Below are 11,218 nucleotides of genomic sequence, written 5' to 3'. Positions count from 1 at the left end.
CACATACTGCACGAAAAGAGATACAGACAAGTTGTGTGAACAGCTCCAATGCTTGACGATATATATTTCTATATAAAAACAAAAAGGTTGTGCATTGATGTTTAATACCAAATGATTTTAAATGCTTACAATCATTCCAGTTGCATGGCAGAGTCATATCCTTCACTGCTAATAGGGACACATAAAAATGATCTTGAAACATTCCTTTTTACAGACCTGTCATAAGCGAAATCTAAATTAAATAACAGAAGCATTAAACTGTACAGTTAACATTAGCAGCCTGGTTTACCCTCGGCATTAAAAAGCAATGTATCCCACAGTGATCCAAATAGCTTTTGAAGTCTCGCAGGCTCATTCTAGCAAAATCTTTGTCATTTCCACGAAAAACAAATGACGGTTCTACTCGTGATCCAGTTCAACATTTGCTACAGCCTTTCGAGAGTTTATACAAGTCTCGAGTCAACCAAAGTGTCCCACATAATTTTTGTTTGTTTGTTTCTCTCTCTCTCTTCTCGTGCGTGTTGGGCACCTCGAGTGTTTTCTGCTGGCTGGTTGGCTTTGACGCACTCATGAAGAGATGCAGAAGGGTCGCTTCTCTATTCTCAGATGCACGTAAACCATGTGTCTCTTTGATATTTGTGTAATTTTAAATATTTATTATTTATATATGTACATTCATAGAAAAGGACGAAGTTGAAATGTTTTCTTTTTTTCTGTATTTTCACAGTTTTGTATCATATGCCCAAAAAGCCAAAGAGTGAGCGGTTATGGTATTGTGTGCATGATTTAAATTAAATAAAATGAAAGAAGACAGGTTAGGCTTGAGGCTGCCCGGATGATCTTCATTCATGATTTCTGACAGAGGTAAATATCAGACTTTCTGGACTGAAGGGTATAAGCTGGCGGGGAAAAGTACGAAACATACATCAAGTATGCATGTGATTATTAGTCTTGGATTTACTGACAAACTTTTTCTCCTTCACTCTGCGGTTCTGGAACCAAATAGTAACTTGGCGTTCTGAGAGGTTGGTTGTCGCAGAGATGCGTCGTCTCTTGTCTTTGGTAATAAACTTGCTTGCTGCATACTCTTTTTCCAGTTCCTTTAGTTGTATCTTGGTGTAGGGAACACGCTTTTTGCGCCCTCGACGATAACTGCTGACTTCTGGCTGCAACGGAACAACATCTAAAAAACAAAACATAAATGAAAATATTATTATAACCAGTGAGACACCAATGTAATATTATGAAAGTTTAGTTCAATTCGACACTTTGGGGAAACACCATGAGTTATCTATTTAATTATTTAATTATTTCGTCAAATTATTTAAATATCTGGGGGCAATACTGTCAACTGAACAAAGAGGCAACTATTTTGCGTTTGTGAACTAATTTATTTATTGAATCAAAAAATAATCTATATAGGTAAATAATATTAACTACTGATATATCTATAGGTGGATGGGAGATATTTTTCGATCCATTTTACGATGCATCAGGGTTTTTTTTTCTTTCCAAACATTGGAGTAACCTAACAGAACAGGTTTTTAATAATCACTGATATACAACTAAATCTTTCTCGAGTAAAGTTAGGATGGATGGGGTTTGTGAAAAGACCTAATAACCCTTAATTTAAAGTATTACTAAAAGCCAGGATTGTGGATCGTATTGACAAGTGTTTGTCAGTTATAATGCAGTATAGTATTATGTAAAATCACATTTACCTTAATTATAGTGTGTATTATAACTCAGTAATAACGACAGCAACATTCTTTTTCCAAAATCACTATCTGACTGTAGCACAGTAAAGGTAAAATAAGTTGAAGTATATTAGGCTACTCTGGCAGCTGAAGCACAGATTCATTCAGATGTGTTCTAGGATTTTCCCTGTTACATTACGTTTAAAACAGAAGCATGTACACTGCCCTTCTGTCAGCCACAAATTATTGTCTAGCGGCCCCAAACACACTTGAAGAAATTGTAAAGAACTGGTTTTGGGCATATACGAAAACAGCACTAGAAGTTTTTCATCAAAAGGACTAAAGTAACCAAGCACATTTTGTTATATCCTTATTTGTGGCCATTTTAATATATGCCAACCTCTGTATGTGACCTCTTCTAGGGGGGAGGGTTGCTAAACGGGTCAGGCGTGATGGTGGTGACATTTCACTATAACCACTATAAATATATTTAGTTTAGATCTAAAATTACAGTAAATACCTACATAGCACTGGTAATTTTGATTTACCACAGCTGAATAGCAATACTAAATGACTGAGCTGACATTTGCATCATATGCAATATTTTTGCTCACAGGTGTAATAAATAAATTGATTGAATAAAGTAAGTTGGTTTTTGTTGGGGGAGGGAATGATGCTGTATTGTGTTATTAGTATGGTGGTCATAACAGATTGCGGGGCACCACTCCCGATCACTGCTGACAAAGATTTATAAGCGTGGTACAACTAAGGACCTTCTGTATTATCATACGGGAGGAGCAAAGGTAGACAATATTGCCATACCCCAGTTCCAAATTGCGTGACTTTCCTAGCTTAAGAATCCTGTGACTCAATAATATTCGAGTTAATATATGACTAACCTCTGTAACCAGATACGTCCCTCAAACATTGTACTACTTTATGTAAGACGTTGTAAATAAAAAGTATATTCTAGGCGAACTAAACTCATCCTTGTTGAAACTTGATGGGTTTAGGATTCGCTCAAATTCTTGTTGTGGAAAGCCAATTGAACATTTACCGACTGTCACATGTCAAAAATGAACAGAACAACATTTACACATTTGGCAGGTTCATGCAGACCTTCTGGATGCGCAATCTTAACCTTTTAATCTAGAGTTATGATTTTAAAGCTCTTATGAACTGATTACTTTTCGTGAAGAATATATATTTACACATTTCATTAAGGCGAATACTTTGCACGTTCATTTTACAGTTGGGGAAAAGTATATCAAATAATACCAGGAAGTCGTATCATCCCTTTATTTATACATATGTATTTTTCATACTTTTCAAGGTTTTACAACTATGGCAGGACATACCTGGAAACGGAGATTTCCAAAGATGAGAAGACTGTGTTTGCTCCTTTGAACAGTACACCTGCCCATCCCAGCCATTCGACAGAGCCCAGTGTTGATACCCCTCCATGGGGATCAATGCATCGTGACGTGGCTCAGGATGCGCACTAATACTGGGGACCACCGACATGTCCAGATATCCTGGAACCGCCTGGTACGAGCTGGCAAAACTCGGATAGAAAGCAAACTCTTTTGCCCTGCTGGAGAGCTCCTCCGTGGGCAAGGCGCTGCTCGTCTCGGCATATTTTTCTGCGGGATGGTATGAACATGGTTTCTGCTGCAAGTTCACATTGTGCGAGTGAGATAATCTGCAACCGTAGTAAGGGTTTCCAAAGGGGTAGCCGTAACTCAGAGAGGCGCTAGATGACGTCTGTGGAGCGGGGCACTGTCGCGCAGTTTCAGGGGAGGATATATCCGAGTACACGGATCCCTGGTGAGTCGCTATGGTGCCGGAATGCCGCCCCAGCGCGGGGTGTGAAATCAGTTCCCTGCAATGAGTCGCAGGGCAATTCCCGCTCAATCCTTCCATAATTTGGCTTTTATTCTGAATATTGTCATTCGGGCTTTTTTCATACACGTACATCAAGGTGTCCGCCCAGCGTGGATGCAGGACCAGCGAAGTCGTCATATCACGGGCTGCTGATGCTTTTTAAAAGTCGCCTACTCCAAGACTGATACCTCATTTCCAACTACATTTTACGTACGCGCATGCGCAAGACTACATCCATGTGTCCAGTTCATTAAAGCGCAGGCACGTGATATGCTAACTATCCCAAAGAGACTGGGTTGTGGGTGGGAACAATAATCCCTTTAAACAACTACTGGCTCAAGTTTCACGCCCGGCTTATAAGATTTTCGGTGCCCAGGCATTGGCTAAGAGAGCTGGAGATATCTGTTCTTAAAGGGGAAGGCTTTAAGCAAAGGGGGGACGAAAACAACCTCAACAATTCGGCCGACAAATGTCTGAACACTTGGCCATATGCATTGTTAATTAATTTACCCTTCATTATCTACAATCTCAAACGCAGCTAAACAGTAACAACATTAATACATGTATAAATATATGCATACAAGGAAACGTGCATAAATGCATAAAGAGTTTTACGGAATACGAGTAGCCTATGAAAATTACCCATGATAGAAATCGTATGAATTCAGCTATTCTATTACAATAAAAGCAGCTGTTCGTCATCTTAATTAACCTGGAGGAAAGGAAAGGATTCACTTCCGACTGCATTTGAGCTGAAAATACTTGCGTTATCTAATGAACTGCTGTGCTAACACATTTTAGGGGGGAAAAAATCAAAAACAAAATAACTAATAATTAAATAATATGCAGACAAAAATGCACAAACACTACAAACAGAATAAAATCATCCTACACGGGGGTAAAAAAAGCATTAGTGTGCTCTATCATGTTGTTATATATATAATTTTCAAACTAATGGCGTGTGATCATGATTCTTTTGTAAATTGTTTTTCATCGATATGTATGTTTCTGTCCCACTGTTAAAATTATTTGCCTACATATTCAATTATACAATTGCAGTTTTAAGAGTTGTTTTAATTATTATTTTCCATGCATACCCTCCAACATTTAGGAACGCGTCTATGTTAATGGTATTTAGTGTATGGTATTTAGTATGAGATCATCAAACAAAGCAATGACAATCAACAAAATATACTACTAAAAAAATAAGTATGGATACATTTTCAAATTCTTTATTAAATCACTTCCACTGACAAAATGTCCAAAGTCAGGATCACACAATACACATACTAAATATTTGCCGTTTTTGCAAGTATTTCAATTGTTTATTATTATTATTATTATATGCTGCATTTTTATTCTTATTTGAATACTAGAATGTAGAATACATTATTAAATCAGATCCAGCTAGTGTCACAACAAGAAAGAATGCATCGCCACTGGATAAGGGTTTCTTCCGGTCTGATGTTGCACATTTACAATGCAACGTTTCATGAGGAATGAATAAGAGAGTCCCATACCCTGTTAAAACATTCCTCTGTTATTAGTTTCAATTGAGTAGCGACGAGACAGAGACGGTCTTTGAGTATTATAAAATCTGAACTGTTTTTACATTTTAGACAGTGTTGTGTGTTTTGTGCGTTATAGATATAATGTTGAAGAGTGCATTGATTATTCCTATTTGCAAAGATAAATCCATCGTTGGCTTCAGAGACCGAAGAATGGACAAATCTTACAAATGGCAGCTGCATGGAAGTCCAAGGTCAAGGTATAAAAAAAAAAAAAAAAACGCAGACAAACAGGGTCGTAATCAGAGTCTAGACAGACAAGAATGAACTTCACACTCATATGCATGCAAACTCGCTGTAGCTTGAAAGGCTTTGAGATACAACTTGGGAAAACGGAAAAGAAACTGGCAAACAATCCAAATGGTCCCCAAAGTAATTTCTACTTTTTAAAGTGCACCGGCAATTGTTAAACTGTTACGAGTAGGACGACAAATTCGACTAACAATGCAGAAATCCCATTCCGGCGAATCTGGATTCTTCTTCTCGTATTTCTGTTAAGTGTTCCTCTGTATGACATGTTAATTATGGAACTTATTTCTAACTCGTCTGACTTAGGCTATATTGTGCAGATTTGTTGCGCTACAAGAACCATGTTTGTAAACATAAAAATGTAAAGTAAGAGTTTTGGTCAAATATTTGATAATATTCTTTATGATGTAGGGCAGAACTTGCAAAAGCTTATGCAGTAAACTAGTAATTTAACTCGGATGATCTTTTTGAAGAGCTCACTTTGATTAATTTGTCAACTGCAAATAACTTCAAAAGTAGGCTACGTCTAACAATTATATCGGGAACTATCCAGCACTGTTATAACAAGTACAACACAACTCATCTCTTTTTATAATAAAACAAAATCCAAGAGATATAAAAAGGACATTTATTCGTCAATGCAAATACATTTCGTTTGATTAATCTCATATCAAGGTCGCAATCCACACGCGGCAACGTTGTGCTCATGTTATTGCTTCATGTACAAGTTGAAAATATTAATTTAAAACACGTATGAATTGGTTTAAATAAAATAAGTTTGAATATGTATATTTAAAACAGCGTTCATTTAAAAGGCTCCGTTGACATCTGCCATTCCTGTCTATTATTAGTCCGAAATATGCATTATTATACTTGTGTTGTTTACAGTTAACACCGTATCATAATGATACTGCGTATGTGTAAGCTCAGGCTTTGTACTTCATTAGCCTGTATTTGAAAATGTTTGCAAATCAGTTCAAATTACACTTCACCCTCAATAAAATATATGAACATTTTCGACACTTTGTGAAATGGCCTACAAGATCCAATATAGCATTGCAGTTGCGCATTAGCAAGTCTACAGTCAAATCAGTGAGCATTGTTTGAATAACAGTAAGAGCGCTAAAATGGGAGCATTAACACACTGCGCCTTTAAAATTGTGGCCACAGTGTCGAACTGGAAGAGGATCCAGTGAGTGCACGTGTCTGTGTCAGTTAGGGTTAGGGTTGTCTCTATGTGCACGTGTGCCTGTGATTGGGAATTCAGAAAGCACCTTTCTCCCTTGCATTGCTTTTTTAAAATCACAAAATACTTAGGCATTTTCAAATGTGCAACGACTGATTTCAATTATTACAAATATATATTTCCTTTAATAACACTGAACGTTTCCTTAAAACTGTGTACAAATATGCACATATCTGCGTGTTTCAATCTGTGTTACAAACATCGCTTTCTATAGTCTTTGGCTTTGATGTTTTTACTTTTCTGTTCCAAAGAAACCACAGGTGCACACTGAAATACATATCTTCATGCCTCAATGAAATGACCGTTGTCGTGGAATGCACACTGAGTTCAAGAAGTAATATAAAAATACATATTAAAATACCAAATAAAAATATTAAAAAGGCTTAAAGTTCTTGAAATACACCTCTGGTGCAACTCAGACACATCATCAGTGATGTATCCTGGGTTAAAAAATATTAAAAAGGCTTAAAGAGATCTTTAATACTAAAGTCTAAAGTATTGCCTGTGAAGTTACATTTTGAAATCTGTCAAATATAGATAAAAAAAGAGGAACCAATTGCCTAGTTCAATCATCAATGACGTCATCACGAAAACACCTAAAAGCGACAATTTACACACACACACACACACACACACACACACACACACACACACACACACACACACTATTGTTTTTATATAAGGATACACTTTTTTTAACCTAAACCACCCCTATCCCTAACCCTAAAAGTTTACTTTATTTGTATACCAGTTTTACAAATAGGACGTTCCCAAATGGAGGTTTGTCAGGTTTTTGCTCCTTTTAAGATACAAATTTGTACACGCATACAAATGATTTGTTAATTTTCTGACAAAGTTGGGACAGAAATTGTCGGTCACTTGGCAAATTCTTTTGTCAAATTTTATATCTAATGGTAAAAAGCAATAAATGTTTATATATTTAAATTTTATGTTATATTTACACAACAAAACTGTTTTCACTGCTCTGCTATTATACGCGCTTCAATACGAACCTACTACTAAACAGGCATATATAGGCAGATACCTGTCGGTCTCTCTGTAGATCTCTATTACACTGGGTCCAAATCTTCATTCAGACTTGCACATTTATTGGGCATGTGCACATATAACAGAAAACAAATGAAGAATGGAAAGCATAATGATACCTATTTGAACTCTTTAACTCTGCCTCATGCAAAGAACATTCAGAGTATACACAAATGTTGCAATAATAAATATTTGTTTCATTTTATTCCATTTTCTGATATGAAAACATGAATAATACATTTTAGGCTCTTATAAAGCACAGACTTGAGTTGATACATATACCCATTATTTCATTTTTAGTATAAAACAAGAGTTAGCCTATATAGTTTTGTTCGTCTGAGTTAAAGTCAAGGAAATCTGTCGTTCTGGGATTTGGGAGCTGGATTGTTGTGACTGAGCGTCTTACGTTGTCAAGGAGCGGGGAAAAATCGACTGCAACATCGGTTAAAGCTCGCTTGCCTAGACGCTATTAAAATATGCCTTCTATTCTGGTTTCCAATGCACACAGAGACCATTTGAATATTCGTTTAGTAGTTTAGTCAGAAAAATCACATTATGATGAGTAGCCTATATCATCACAAATTAGATTCACTCACTCGATATTCTATTCTTTAAAGACAAGTGCTTTATGCTGAAATGCCTATATAATATCTGAACACGGTTGTTTATTTTCTACCTCATTGTAATTATTTATGAAGACTTGTCTAATTGCTAAGATGTGTGTTAAAAGTATGTACTTACAACCCTCGCTCTATTACAAACCGTGTTCTACAGGTAAAACTGATGCAAATAAAGCAATCAAATTTTTATTAACCAAGAATGAATGAATTTCCAACCAAAATAGACTACTCGATGTTTACATACACAGTATATTGTATACTGAACGAAATAAAAAAGTTCTTCAAAAAAGTAGCCTAAGCGCAAACTGTTCTATGCCTAAATCATAAAAAAAAAAAAAAAAAAAAAAAAAAAAAAAAAAAAACAGTAAAGTGCTCCAGGCGTTTTAAAGCTACAGTTTTGCCCCTGCATGCACATTCTTGCGAGGCTGCTGCAAGCCTTGTTCAGGAATTGATTCTCTTCTGGAAAAAAAAAAAACATCTTGCAGAGTGCGATGCCAACGGTTCTGAACATATCAGTATGTCACTGCAGTGCCACTGTTCTATATGCCCACCCCATTTCAATATAATTCAATTCAAATTTAAGCTAAGAAAAAAACAATATAGCTGAACGATTGGTAGGAATAAACAGTCGTTCCATATAAAGCAACTCAAACTCAGTTTCGTCTTGACCATCCCTTCTCCTTCCAGAGAGATATGCCGTCACTTTTAGAGAAACAAATCGGCATTGAATCTCGCATAGTTGTCAGCAGAATATGACTAGGCCTGCGTCCATTCAGTCTCGGTACAATACGGTATAAATCTAACCCGATCTCACGAAAGTGCGTTTAAATAGCACGATTTTCGGTTTCTGTTTGGCGTCCCATATACGCAGAATTGACGTTTGGCGTGCATATGATACGCAGTGGTTAGGTTTAGGGGTGTGGGATAGGTGAGTATTAGATGTATGCCAAACTGCTTATCATGTAGCCTATAAGGTAACAAAATGTACCCTTCAGGTACAAACATGTACCTTTTGAAAAGGTGCCGCCCCAGTGACAGCTTTTGTAGCCTACCTTTATTTCTGAGAGTGTATGCTTATCAAACTGCTTATCAAAAACTGCTTATGCACGTCAATCACGTGCGCATCACATGCTCGCCAAAGTCAATTTCTACCGAAAAATAGCACGCCAAATAGAAACCGTGCTATTGATACGCATTAGATCTGTGGTTGATGTGAAGAACACCATGTGAGCAATGGAGATGGTCATTTAAATTAATAAAAATACTGGATGTTCAGTTTTAACACAGAAGTCCAGTAGCCTACATGCAATTTATTTATTTATGCATCACCTGCTTTGCAGATATCAAAACCATTGGTTACAATGAAGTGAGAATGCAAATCAAAAGAGACCACAATCAAAACCAGAAACAAATCACGGAAAATTTATTATGTAGACTGTAAACCCGTTTTTTATGTTTTGCATTTATGATGACTTGTCTAAGTCTGTGTAGTAAGACAACATTAAAACCCAAAAGCACTGAATACCAAAAATCTCAGTTCGTCCTTGATTTTCTGCTTATTTATCTTTCAAAGTTAAGGCCTTTAGATTCAGGGGGCTGCATTACAATGGTTACTAGGTCCGTTTGTCAGAGCGTCTATGCAGACAAAATGTCTCCCCCATTTTTAGACGCGTCTAGTCGGAAGTCCAAGTTCAAGTTAAAGGAGGCGGTCAGTTCCTCTGCAGACATGTTGATTGCGACAGCATGGCTCCAAGTACAACTTTCTCGGTTTTTGACATCTTTACTTTTAAGCCAAATGAAGTTTTCGTATTTCCTCCGTTTCTAACGGAATATAGGCTATCTTTGAGATCTCAAAATGCATGTGCCAGAAGTAGGATTTGAAAATTAACCATAATCATATATATTGGTGAGCTGGAATATTTTGGACAAATGTCATTGTATTGTTCTGTAAATGTAATGCTTCGAGCTACTGTTTTAGGTTAATATTTCAAACCTAGCAATTTTTGATTATTTCAGAATAACTATTTAAGGAAAAAAGAAGCAAAACACTACAGCAACCAGCAGACATCAATTTAGCCTACTTCAAGTGGCCAATTTCTACAAATTCCCTGGCTCTGTTGTATTATACAGAAAATAGGTACATTTACACACACATAGTAATCTACTGATCTGGAATGAAACGAAATAAAACCAACAGCAGTAGCCTATGTTTAGACTACTTAAGAAGGTTTTTTTTTTGTTTGTTTGTTTTATTTTAACAAACGACCAAAACGAGTAAACTACTACGTTTTAAACACGAAGGAATGGTTAATTACAACAGCTGCGAGTTCTTTTAAGTTTGACATTTTTCCCCCGGAGCAACAGCTACAAACAGCAAAACTAGAACTTTTACTTCCACAATAACATACCATTAACAGCAGCTCTTTTATTTATTATATTTCAGAAGGCGTTCAGTAGTCATTGGAAAAATATCATCGGATAATCATTTCAGATCTATAAAACTTTATCAAATTATAACTTCTTCATAATAGCACAAAATAGCTGCATGAACATAAGAAACCCTAGTGTAAGAATCAGATTGAACGCTGTTTTGTTATTTATCTATGGGCATGTTACACTTCTGAAAAATCTGGCATCTAATAGCATGCTATGATGTCGATACACTCAACTACGTACGTTTTCATACAACCTTTCTCTCCTGAATTTGCGAACCTGCAGAAATTAATAAAATAAGTAATAGCCTTTTGGAAATTATATCAGACATTAAAAAAAATTCCGATGACAATATATATATATATATATAATAATATATCTATATATAGATAATATAATATATCATATAATATATATATATAATATATATATATATATTATATTATATATATTTTATATGTATATATTGTTTTA

At 36.0% G+C, this 11,218-nt stretch overlaps 1 protein-coding gene across 1 annotated transcript in view; it reads right to left on the bottom strand.

Annotated features, from left to right (window-relative positions):
* The window catches only part of LOC109109851 (homeobox protein Hox-C13a), a 4,220-nt gene extending 125 nt beyond the window's left edge, over positions 1-4,095 (bottom strand). Inside the window, exons 1-2 of the mRNA XM_042713566.1 lie at positions 3,056-4,095; positions 1-1,183 (exon numbers count right to left, since the gene is read on the bottom strand). The exon at positions 1-1,183 is cut by the window's left edge and continues 125 nt beyond it. Coding sequence (XP_042569500.1) covers positions 927-1,183; positions 3,056-3,719 — 921 coding nt within the window. The 5' untranslated portion in view covers positions 3,720-4,095 and the 3' untranslated portion in view covers positions 1-926. The remainder of the gene's footprint in view (positions 1,184-3,055) is intronic.
* Positions 4,096-11,218: the final 7,123 nt, after the last annotated feature.

The sequence above is a fragment of the Cyprinus carpio genome, chromosome A23, assembly GCF_018340385.1.
Source record: "Cyprinus carpio isolate SPL01 chromosome A23, ASM1834038v1, whole genome shotgun sequence".
NCBI classification, from domain to species: Eukaryota; Metazoa; Chordata; class Actinopteri; order Cypriniformes; family Cyprinidae; genus Cyprinus; species Cyprinus carpio.
Note: the sequence above shows the minus strand (reverse complement) of the source record. Positions and strands in the feature narration are given on the sequence as shown.